We start from the raw sequence: 12,676 nt of genomic DNA, 5'->3' as shown, positions 1-12,676 counted from the left end.
TCTACTCCGTATTCTCCACGGTCTGCTGCCCGTCATGTGTGCATCGTGTGTGTGCGCTCGTGATCACCTGATCATCATCCTCCACGACCACAAGCGTCAGTTTGCTCTTCTTGAAATCCAGACGAGTGATCTTGGGCCTAAGACAGTCACACAGGAAGGCAGGACAAAATATTATGTCTATAAAGCATGAAAAGAAAAAAAAAAAAAAAAAAAGTGAATTAGGTCCGAATGAAACGTACCAGAAGAAAAGGCCGATCTTAGTTTGTCCTTCAAACACCAGAACTCCAGTGGGTGTCAGGCCCAGGCTGTACTCGTTACCATCTCGAGCCTGCAGGGCAGAAGTGATGAAAAGACAGGAAGGGAGAAGAAAGAAGACACATCAAAGAGCTCACATTATGATCTTATCATATGCTAATGTTGCGATGCACATTCCTTTCTCTTCCTGTCTTTCATCAAGGGCACTTCCTGTTTGGGATCCTACGTGTGCTTGATGTGTGTGTAAACGGTACAGAAAGACCGTGTCACTTACCTTCACCATATGCATGTCCACCCCGTACATTTCGAGCCACTTTGCTTTATTCAGGTAGTTGATCTCAGCCTGGGCTGGTGTCTGACCTCTGAAAAAGGTGAGGAGGAAACGCATGCATCAGACTACACTCCCCTCCTTCCCTGCCACCGCTTCATGTGCTTTCCCTTTGCCTCCTCATCCCCCAAACCAGCTGTGGACTCATCTGGTTGTTGGGGATCTCTTTAATCGTCGGGTCTTTACCTTCGGTTGTGATTTAAAACAACTTTGTGCGAATTAAATAAAAAAAATGAAAAGTGCAGTCCTAAGATGTTTGGCGTATATGGCAGCGTGGCCATTACATGACTTTCTACCTGTGCTCATAAACACACTACCTCAGTAACAACGAAACACTTACCTGCACTCCTTCCATGTGTTATATATAGCCAGCTCCATCTCCTCTGTCTGCTCAGGCATGAAGCGAAACTCTGACACGAGATCCAAATTGTGTTCTAATGGATCACAGTCGCCCAACTCGGCTGCAAACACACAGACGCATCTTTACAGTTAATGATGGAATACCCCCCCCCCCATTCAGCATTTTACCAAACATTTCAAGTTGCTATACATCAATACAACCATTACATCCCAAATTTTAATAATATGTATGCATGAAGTCCATAGTAACTACATAAAAACATGTTTTTGTAAACGCACATTTCTAGTTACAGAAATTTCAGGTTTATCCATCAAAACTGTAAATGCAAAAAAGTTGCCCAAAATAGTTTCCAGCCACAGGAAATGTATTTTGAGTGTTTTCATAGTTTCATTTTTGAGATACACCAATTTTTATAAACTGCAGGAAAAACAAAATAAATATAATAATAGCATGTTCATCAAAATAAACTATTTCCACCAGTGGAATTAAGCCTCTCAGAAACTATACAAAAAGCCATAAAGTCAAGCATGACTTTCAAAAACACCAGTTAACCTTTGAAAGGCCCTGTAATGGAAAAAAAAAAAAAACTTTCCCATGAAAAATGACATCACTTCCAGTTATGGCAGGTAATGGCGGACATGCGATAGTTCGCCCTGATATTTATTCCGACGTAGGGAGTGCTATGAACAGCTGATCGGATCGGCAAAGCGTGTTTGTGGAGTGTGTTTTTGTTGTTGCCAGCACTTTTTACACAATTTTTGGAAAGCCATATGTGGAAGGAAACTGCCACCTGGGACAAGTTGATTGCATGATATGCAAGTGCAACTCCTCTGGTTTCATATGCAAAAGAAATTATAGCGCTAGCTTATGTGGTTGCACTTCTACTGGGAATTAAAAATAGTTACACAAATAAGAGCGTGCACGCTCCGATGGGCTTAGAAGGGTTAAAAATTAAATAATTACATGAATTAATAAAAATAAATCTGTTCTTTATATTTTTCTAGAAAAATAGGAAATGGGTACAACAATTTATAGACTGTGCAAACATACATGGAAACACAGTATTTAAGGCATGAAGAGAGTTTGCACAATTGCTTGATCGCCCACTGAAACCATTTCCGTACATGGATCAGATGAAGCTCCAGATGCATCTCTCAGGTCCTGTGTCCTTAAGAACTTGACTTTCACATACTGTTCACGTCATCTTCTGTTTGCTGCCACGTTTTCAGCAAACAGCTCTCTGGAAATCACATTGACGGTGCAAAAGTACTGTTTTATGCCAGTCTGTGTTATCTTTACCATTTTCTTAACTGAGGAAGAGAATAAATGCCGAGTTTCTGTGGCCGGCTGCTTGTAACAAAGACAATAATCAAATTTAAAATTGGTTCTTTGCTATGTTTCCTCTTATGTGTAGGCACAACACTGAGTTAGGGGTCTTTGAGTGCCTGGATGATTTAGAGGTCAGTTACGCGGCTTAAACAAAAGCATTTCCCTGAAAACGGTCGGGTACAAGGATTGGACTGAAAGCGAGAGGAAAAAGCAGCCATCGTCCAAAGAAAGAGCACTTTGAAAATTACAGGAAAGTCTGGCTCCATGGAAGCAAAACATAAAGAAATGAGGGGTTGCTCGAGACTTCTGAACACTACTGTGTGCATGAATTCCTCAGATTTAACTGGTTTTATACTGAATCACCCACCTAAAAGTCTCCAATGAGGTAACGGGTATTTCCAGCTGCCAGCATAAGAAATAAACCATCACACAGAAAAATTGAGAGAAGGGAAAGAAAGAGTCGTGATTACGGCTTCAGTGTTTGGATACACAGAAGCAGCTCAGGTTTGTGATCTTCATTGTTTAGCTAGTCCAGCTGTGAGCTAAGCCTCGGGATAAAGGGGGAGAAAATATAACTTTAGCCTATCCCTAAACGTGGACCAACAACAGAAATGTGAAAAAGTTGAAGATAAAGCTAGAAAGCTCAGCTGAGGGGCAGGGAGAAGGCAGAAAGGGTGCTGGATTAGGGGGCCACAGAAGAGGATCGAGCACTAATGAGCTGGCATTTACCCACAATGACCATGTGTAAGTGTGAGCACACAAGGGTTGGTGCACGCAAGCCCATTCCATAAATGTCTCCAGCGACTCAGTCTTTGCTCCTCTGCAGCACCTCTGAAATGGCTCATTGCAGGTAAACACTGGACTTATGAAACAGCTACTGCAGGTGTGTGATGGTAGGAGCTCAGAGTGTAAGTCAAAGACTGCCATGACTGGTTCCAGATACGCATCTGTGATGTGAGAGCCTCGTTGGCACACAACCTCACCAAGAACACCAAGTTAGCATTTGAGGCTACAGCTCTGCAGCCTCGTTTAGTTTGCATGGACTAAAGTTCTCCAGCTGCTGTAAGATCTGGCTGCACTGACTTTCTAAGCCGAATCTCCAGACCAGAACAATCACCAGCTACATAAAACATAAGCTGTGTGTGAAACACTGATGTGCTTACCCTGTAGTGAGAAGGCAGCCAACTCCACCGCTGTGTCAAACGGACATTCGAGCCTAAAAACACAGACGTGCAAAAATGAATCGTAGTGAAACCCATGAAGCTCAAGCCTGCAGGTTCCCTTCCATAAAGAGGAAATCAGAATTCCATATTTTAATCTCTATTTAATGACTGAATGAAGGCATCTACACTCCAATGACCAGCAGGTCAATATATAATCCTGTAGGGCTCTGAAGGTTAGAGGGCAAAGAAAACCAACACAAAGGATTCACATTTAAACACATTAGCCAGAGTTCAACAGTCGAGTGTCTCCTCAGATCTGTGTAAACTATAGAGATTTGTAGACGTTCCCCCCACGCTGCCAACATCTCTCTTACTCAGTGAATTTACTTGTTTGACGAGCTGTTGTTAATAACAAACTCCTCGGTAACCCAACGTTAAGCTTACAAGGTAAAAACTGCAAACCCAACATTTATAAAAGGATCACATCTGAGCAGGACAAGTTCATTTTAACTAGTCAGAGTTTAGAAACTATGACTGAGGACAGTCTGCAGAGCACACTGAGCGTTTTTTTGAAGCAGAAGTAAAAACCTAACGTAGTTTGACCTTTAAATAAATGCAGCTAAGTCCTATGTAAATGTCTCCGTGTCCTTTCAGTAAGCCAAACGTTCCAACTTTCATTCCTGACTGAAAAGCTGTCCACGCCTTGGTAACTAATAAAGCTTCTTACTTAAATTCAAAGGCTACAGTGCAGGATTGTTTAGTTACCAAACAGTTACAGCACAGCTGTATTAACAGCTGTCAGGGAAGTGTTCCCACGTGAATGAGACATGTTGTATAAAAATGCTTTGAGAGCTCGAGCAGAGAGGCTGAAAAATGCTGATCATTTTCTGCTCTGAACAAGCAGAAGAAACCTCAGAATGTAAAGAACAAATATGGGAACAGGCATCATTCTTAACACCTGACAACTTAAAACATGCAAACGCTTAAAAGTGTGCGCAAGAAACAGAAGTTACATACTTGCTACTGAGGAGGTCTTGTTTCAGCTGCAACACAAAAAGATATCTGAAAGAAAGCAGAAGGAAATTATCAGATATTTCACCCTTCTGAGTGGTGCGTGGCAAAACTTCCTTTAAAGTTCACTACAGTGGGATTTTAAAATGAGAGGAAAGAAATGCAGGTGTGGGTGTCTAAGCCCACCTGGTGAGCTCCTCGTGCAGGTTGTTCGGCTCTGAGGAGTAGAACTTGACTCTCATGTGAAGGCAGTAAGGAGGGCCAACTAAATGGAAAAATTTAAAAAAGATATTTATGAAATTTAATAACACAATAGCGTGTAATGTGTGCCTCGTGTTATTCACATGAACACAGTCGTATTGGCCTCTAACATTTCAAAGAAATCCATTTGTGATGTCGGCTGGAGAATCCCAGCTGGTGAGTTTCTCTTCCAAAAACGTAAACATGCTCTTCACACAGGGATCAATGTGTTTGGGCTGCAATACTCACTTTTCACTTGTTTCTTGATACTTTTTGTGACATCGAGCCAATGCTGAAAGAATACAAAGCAACAACAATTAAATCAACACAGCAAGGTTTAGCAAAACTAACATGAAAGCCAACAGCAACATTACTATACATGCGCCTTTATTGAACATAGAAACAAAGCACTGGTGTGGTCAACTGATACAAAGCGACCACTTGAGTTAATTGGTTAATAAGTGCGCTGTTCTTCGAGGTTTCTTCTTAGAAGTTCAGGCTCTGCGAGGCATGAACTATGTTAGAGAGAGAGGGAGGCGTCTGTGTCCATGTCAGAGACAGAGATAGATAACAGAGGAACAGCACTCTCTCATCTCTCTCCCCCACATTCCTTATTGCAGCCCTCCCTCTCCCAGCGCTCTAAACCTGCCTCCTGTTTGCCTGCCTTTGAGTTTCCCAGTGAAGGAACAGAGTCCCCGAGAGACCGATGACTTCAAACTGTTTGTGTAAGAGGACAGCCCGACTCCCAGAGTGGACCGAGCCTTTAAGCCCTGAAAGTGAAAGTCTGTGTCTCAACCTTTCCTGGGAGAGCAGTAATGTGGGATATGTGGCTAAAACACGACTGTCAGAGACACTTGGTATCATATCAAATAAAAGCATGACACAGAATTATACGGCAGCGACATACAGATAAAGAACAGATATTTAAATTTTTGATATTTACTATAATACAGTCATAAATTAAAATGAACTCCTTACCCAACAAATACAATAAGATGTATATTTCTCCATAACATAAGTGCTAAAAGTTAGAAAAGTAAACAAACAGTGTGTAAACATTTACTTTTTATGCATCAATCCAATATCTGTAATGGGGGAAAAATGTTAACTTTAAGTATTAACAGGAAGTCTGCAGATTTAGTCAGGCATTAAATTTTTTTATTAATAAATAAACAAAAAACAACCAGTACAGAGTCACAAGACACCCTCCATGCTTACTGGAACTTGTGCCGAGTCCATGAAGCGTATTCCAAAGTAGTCTTTCTCAACAATGTCCAGATGGTACATGATCTGTTCAAACAGCTCCTCGCCTTTGGCTTTTTTCTGTAGAGGCAAACACATGAAAGAGAAGACTTCAGTGCTCTTGTTTCAGCACATTAATGAAAGTTAGGGTTGCCTCGGCCTCCAAGAAGTTTATAAATGATAAAACTGATTATTTGATCAGTCTTTGCAATGCCTGCAGCTCTGGAAAATTTTTTTATGGGAAATAATATAATTCCCTGGAATACATTCTGACTTGTGTGGAAGAGATTAGAGAAAATGTTAAGCTGTCAGAAGCTGAATAGGTGTTGCCCTCTCTGACGAGGCCGTACCAGTCACTGCCTGCGTTCACGTTGGGACTGGGAAATATCTCAAATATACACCGCTCTCCTCTCAGTCTCACATTTCCATGAGGAGCAGTCACATCTCATGACAGAAGCTTTGTGTGCATCCGAGATCAATCTGCAGCTCCACAGTTCTCATAGTCCTCTAGTGTTCAGGAGTTTAGAATCAGCCTATAAAATCGGTACCAATCGGTCACCACTGCCTGATCGAGCTGGCAGCGTCTGTTCGTCCATAATAAGAAAGTAGGAATTATTTGATCAAACAGGTGCAGTTTCAGCTGTTTACCAGGTTTCACCACCCCCGGTTACTGGAGCACAAGCCTTTTTAGTTAAAACGTTCCCTGGATGCCACAGTACTTTTCCATGTGCCAGGTAACATTGTTTCTAACATACTAGGCCTAGAGTTTCCAATTTATCTCACTTCATGCAACCAAACCAGTTACATGACATTCTTTCTGAGGCTATAACGGCACAACTATGTGCAAAATGTTATTTCCAGAAATGGGTGAAGTGTTTAAGAACTAAGTAAAAAGCTTAAGCAGGATTGCCTCGATCTCTCTCACACACACACACACACAGATCCCAAGAGAGCTCCTGGGCAGCACAGGGGGCTGGCCCCATGCTAGCTGGCATAGCTGACGAGGCATACCGCACCCCTACAGTACCCTGGGAGAGGGAGCACAAAGGACTCATTGTGTGTGTGTGTGTGTGTGTGTGTGTGTGTGTGTGTGTGTGTAGCATTGTTAGAGTCTTTGCAGTCTTTCTGCCTCCCTGTGAGCACACAGTTCTCCCTCTGAGACGCTCAGATTGTTTAATGACAACAAAAGTCTTTAACCAATATCAACTACTGCAGTACGAGTCCAACCAAGCAGCCGGGGGAGCGATGTGTCCATAAAAAGGAAACAATATCTAAGATGAGTAGAAGGGTTACGGGGTTATTTTAGAAAGAAAAACACGATTCGAGCGTTTGCATGCATGTAAATTTAGTCTACTCTTAAATACTCCATTCAAAAAGCATCCATGGGCTTGACCTTTTCTCTGGTGCTACACACAAAAGAAGGTCAGTGTAGGTGATAGGGTGGGGTAACACAATTTTTGGAAAGCCATATGTGGAAGGAAACTGCCACCTGGGACAAGTTGATTGCATGATATGCAAGTGCAACTCCTCTGGTTTCATATGCAAAAGAAATTATAGCGCTAGCTTATGTGGTTGCACTTCTACTGGGAATTAAAAATAGTTACACAAATAAGAGCGTGCACGCTCCGATGGGCTTAGAAGGGTTAAAAATTAAATAATTACATGAATTAATAAAAATAAATCTGTTCTTTATATTTTTCTAGAAAAATAGGAAATGGGTACAACAATTTATAGACTGTGCAAACATACATGGAAACACAGTATTTAAGGCATGAAGAGAGTTTGCACAATTGCTTGATCGCCCACTGAAACCATTTCCGTATATGGATCAGATGAAGCTCCAGATGCATCTCTCAGGTCCTGTGTCCTTAAGAACTTGACTTTCACATACTGTTCACGTCATCTTCTGTTTGCTGCCACGTTTTCAGCAAACAGCTCTCTGGAAATCACATTGACGGTGCAAAAGTACTGTTTTATGCCAGTCTGTGTTATCTTTACCATTTTCTTAACTGAGGAAGAGAATAAATGCCGAGTTTCTGTGGCCGGCTATTGTTTCCTTTTTAACTGGTGGCAGTGGTGTAAACAAAACAGAAGGGAATAAACGTCCAAAAGGGAAGGATCCTTTGGCCTGGGGTGGTCTTACATATAAGAACCAGAGATGGTAAACCTGTGAGGTGTGGATCCTATTCAGGGTGTATTTCCAGCCACTCGGACGTCTCACAAGAATAAAGGAAACCAGGAAGCATTGAGAAGGGACACACAGCATTTCCTAAGTTACTGTATGTCTAAGCTGACACCTGGTGCCAGATGTTTATACCACTGGTTCCCAGTTGATGTGTTAAAACACACTATAGTGATCTGAGATTTTTTTTTTTACTGTGAGTCGAAGGGCACCTCTGTCCACTGAGCCAATCCACACTGCTCAGGTGGTAGAAATGTTAGTCTGCTTTAGCTTAAGTCTGACTTGGGATGCGAATATGTCACCAAGCAAACTAGACCGACACTGAAACACCACCATGAGAGAGATGTAGAGAACTTCAAAGGAGGACTGGGTCTGAACCTAAAGCCACGTTAAGGTGATGCATGGAGGGCATACGCTAGCAGAGAGGAGAAGAAGGGACTAATATGAATACAGGTTTAGCTTTATCTTTGGTTTCCCTTTGTTACACCTTAAGCTCAAAATGTTAAAAAAAAAAAAAAAAAAAAAAAAAAAAAAAATCACTGTTTTATACAATGCAAATGAATGTGTGACGCACAGACACTTGACAGCAGGAGCACAGAGAGCCTCTTACAAACAGCTGTGAGTGAAATACAGAGCAGATTAAAATTAGAGATGCAAAGAAGGGATTTTTTGCTAGTTTTCTAATATAAACGTTCATTTACAAGCATCGTAAAATCATACGATTATGAGTGATGAAGCCGTTTACAATCCAGCCCGCTCTTTGTCCAAAGGTCTTCTGTCATTATTATCCTCAGCTGTGAAGTAGGGCTGCTCAATTATAGCAAAATTGGTCAGCTTTAGACTCTACCATAGAGCCTTCACTGTGAGGAGTCTGCAAAGGCAGACCGGGACGAAGAGAGGGCCAGGAGGCAGCGGAGCTGCTGCTTCGATGGCCGGCACAGTATAAATGCAGAGAGCAACAACAGCTAACCAACACTCCTGTCACACAAACCTGAAAGCTGACCGAGTGGTTAAAAGGGCAGCTGCAGGTTCTGTTAATGAGGCCTCTGCAGCAGGGCGGGCAGTTCATTTTCCCCAAGAGTCCACATGACAAACTGGGACTGTTGTGTGCACGTGCATGCTTTGTAAAATTTCAAAGGCTTTTTTAATACAAAGTGCTATTGCTGTCTTGCTTCTTGTTACTTACTTCAGCTACTTCCCTTTTAGTTCTCACTCAGTGAGAGAAATCTGGTCTGTTTTGGGCTTTAAGTGCATGAAAGTCAGGTTCAGTGCGGTCACTGGGAGAGTTTGTGTATCTGGGTTTGTTAGACTTCATCATTGAGAATGTGATGATGGTAGATCCAAAGACGGCCAACACTTTCTGAGCACGTGTGCTTATGAGTGTAAAGTTCTCCTCTTTGAGAGTAAAAACTCCAAAGTGAAAAACTGTCTGTGATTCAGCCACTTCTTAAGTTAACCATTAAAGTTACAACACCAACAACATGGTTAATTTTTAGCGCTTACACAACACCTCCTGGTGCTAAATTCCCAATTTCAGATCTCGATTCATTTCAGAACTTAAGTTTTACTGAACCATAAAACTCCAGAAACGAATCTTGAACTGTGTAACATGCGTATTATTAACAGTGTCTGAAACGCAGACATCTGGAGGCTGAAAGCTGAAGCGTTTGCTCCTAAACCTCGCTCTGCTTCACTCTGTGCGCTCACACTGTTGGTATGAAATATAATGAAAGTCCAGCTCCCTGTGCTGCTGGCAGCGTAGGAGAAACAGTTCAAACAGCATAGAACAACAAAGGAAAACAACAGCCTCTCCAAACCATCAAGGCTTCCCAAAGCGACAGGAAACAAGTTTTCTTTAAGTTCTTTTAACTAAACATTGTGCCAACACTTCCCAGTAGGGCTCTGCTGCAAGGCGGGAAAATTCTCTTTCATCTTGATCTCGTCAAATTAAAACTGATAAATAAACTCTGCATTCACACACACACACACAGCTTCTGGCAAATACAAAAAGGTCCTCTCTGAACATCACAACGTTTTAATTGTGCTTCCGTAACCCCTTAAAATACACTTTTATATTCTTAGTAACTTTCATTATTATTCAGTTTTTCATACACAGTACATTGGGCATCCCCCAACGAGGCTTTAGTCAGAGTCAAAATAAAATTACCAGCACTGTAATGAAATTATTTTTAATTTTATTGGGGAGTAATGAGCTCCAACGTAGCGGATATTTGTGTGATCCAAATGATCAAAAATCACAGGACTCGAGTTCAGTCACAGAAGGTAACACAGACTGTGTCTCAAACTGATTAATTGGAAAATCCCTGTTATTCCAAATCTTTACTAATCTTTCTGATGACTACACTTAGAAAAACTGCATAACTTTGTAGTGACAAACCCACCGGTGAGACACAGCTTATTATGAGGTTATCAGAAAGACCCCCAGTTTCAGCAGCACCTCAGCATCTGTCAACAGGTACTGCTCTACACTAGGCAGGCTTTAAAGTAGTGAAGGGCAGGACCACTGACAGAGCACAGAGGGGAGACGTCTATGACATCTAATTAAAGCAGGATGAGATATGAAGCAGACACGAAAGAAAAGACTGCTGGGACTAACACACTGATAGCCTGCGTCTGTGCTTGCTTTGTAAACAAATGTTCCAACTTCAATGATAAAAATTGATGATTAAAAAAAAAAATTGACTCTGAAAATTAATCATCAGCAGATCTGTGTCACGAGTACCACAGAAGGCTAAGCTGGATTGCTAGCAAAGCTGCCAGAGTCATCCACTACAGCTGTGACCAGACGTTTACAGAGGCTACAATCATTTCTTTTAACTGTTCATTCTCTGGGTGAAATTATTGTACAGCATACATCTTAAATAAACAAAACACAAAGATTTTTATTTTTCTGTATTCCACAATAATGTATATTAATAAGCAGTGCTGAACTTTCTACAGTGTTTTTAAGTTGATGAGAAGTTAATATTGTGACTGACGACAACTGGCAGCTTCTCTTTGTCAACATAATGAAGAGGATTTGTTTGACAGCACTTACTGGACTGACCAATCCGATGAGTGTGGTCATTAGATTGACCTTGGACCTTCCCGAACAACAGGAAAGTCTAAGGAACTCTAAGGCTACGTTCACACTGCAGGCGAAAGCGCTTCAAATCCAACTTTTCTGACCCATATCCGATCATGCTATGACAGTTTGAACGGCATAAATCCGGTATTTTCAAATCCGATCTGGGCCACTTTCGTATGTGGTCCTGAATCCGATACATATCTGATGTTTTATAAAGCGGCTGCTGTTTGATGGTCAGGTCGCATTAAATCCGTCTTTTACGTCACTGACACAAGACAGACGCCAACTATCAGCGCCGGAGAAGGCATCGTGAACGCTTCCTGTCCATCCAGTGAAACTGTTGAGAAGACGACGTTGGAGAAACGTAGAGCTGGGCGATAGAACGATAACGATATGTATCGCGATATAACTTTTACTCGATAGAGAAATTAAACTATCGCGATAGAGCTCGCCGCTCTTGTCCTCTTAAAAATAAATAAATAAATAAAAAATCAGCCAATCCAAATTAAGTAGCGCAGAGCTGAACCAATCACAGCCGCAGCGTCACGTCGCGTGACTTGTAACGTACGGCACAAGTGCCAAGCCGCACGTGTGTTTGTTTGGGAAGCAGCCAGCGGGTAATGGAGGAAATGAGTGTGCCGACTAGAAAAATCAACCGAGCGTGACCGAAGAGAAAACAGATGATGCTTCCAACGCCGGAGAGATTGTCGAACGGAAGAGCCATAGAAGTTCCGTAGTGTGAAGGTATTTCGGCTATTTCAAGTCTGACAAAAAACAGAGTAGCGTGCACTGTAAATTGTGCCGAAAGCAAGTCTGCAAATACAATAAACTGGTGCATGCGTCACACTGTGCGCCACGTTATTGTTTCGGTGAAATGAATTTCTACAATACTGTTAATTCTACTCTCTGCAGTGTTTAAATGCTTACATATACACACAGTTACTGTCCCTCCACACATACGACTCGGTTCTGCTTCTATGCCCCAGCTTTGTTTACTTTTTCCCACCGAGGCTTCTAGACTTCTGATTGGCCAACATTTCTGCACGGTTAAGAATCTAGCGCCACCTGCTGCTTTGGCATGTTCATAGCAGCGTTTTCCTTCATTTCTGCCTTTATGTGTGGACGGGATTATTTTTTAAAACGAAAACGGAAAATCTCCGTTTTCAAAAACACCCGTGTACGTGTGGACATAGCCTCAGTCTCTGACTGGAAGCGCTAATTCGTCATTCGGCTTTTGTCAGACTAAAGTAACTGTTAAAACTGTTTGAAAAGCTCAGCTATACAACAAGGAGAGATTGAGAATTTCCTTTTAGTTCTCGGTTTATTTGATATTGACAAAAGTTAGTCAGTTTTGTCTGTTCTTCTGTAAAACAAACTAAGATTTATTTTTAGAATTAATATTTTGTTTCTAAGTGGAATTGACAATTTAGTCTGTTTTGTTTGTTCTATTTTGAAACTTAAACGCTTTAGCGGCTGT

The 12,676-nt window shown here is 41.6% G+C and overlaps 1 protein-coding gene across 3 annotated transcripts in view; it reads right to left on the bottom strand.

Annotated features, from left to right (window-relative positions):
* Positions 1-12,676, bottom strand: part of epb41l5 (erythrocyte membrane protein band 4.1 like 5) — a 36,704-nt gene that overhangs the window by 19,308 nt on the left and 4,720 nt on the right. For all 3 annotated transcript variants that reach the window (XM_012923228.3, XM_076875372.1, XM_012923230.3), the window contains exons 3-11: positions 5,906-6,010; positions 4,937-4,979; positions 4,634-4,712; positions 4,454-4,498; positions 3,437-3,489; positions 924-1,044; positions 530-617; positions 240-328; positions 68-137 (exon numbers count right to left, since the gene is read on the bottom strand). In XM_012923228.3, the coding sequence (XP_012778682.1) occupies positions 68-137; positions 240-328; positions 530-617; positions 924-1,044; positions 3,437-3,489; positions 4,454-4,498; positions 4,634-4,712; positions 4,937-4,979; positions 5,906-6,010 (693 nt within the window). The remainder of the gene's footprint in view (positions 1-67; positions 138-239; positions 329-529; positions 618-923; positions 1,045-3,436; positions 3,490-4,453; positions 4,499-4,633; positions 4,713-4,936; positions 4,980-5,905; positions 6,011-12,676) is intronic.

Source organism: Maylandia zebra, linkage group LG16, assembly GCF_041146795.1.
Source record: "Maylandia zebra isolate NMK-2024a linkage group LG16, Mzebra_GT3a, whole genome shotgun sequence".
In the NCBI taxonomy this organism is placed as follows: domain Eukaryota; kingdom Metazoa; phylum Chordata; class Actinopteri; order Cichliformes; family Cichlidae; genus Maylandia; species Maylandia zebra.
This window is presented reverse-complemented; position numbering and strand designations above follow the sequence as displayed.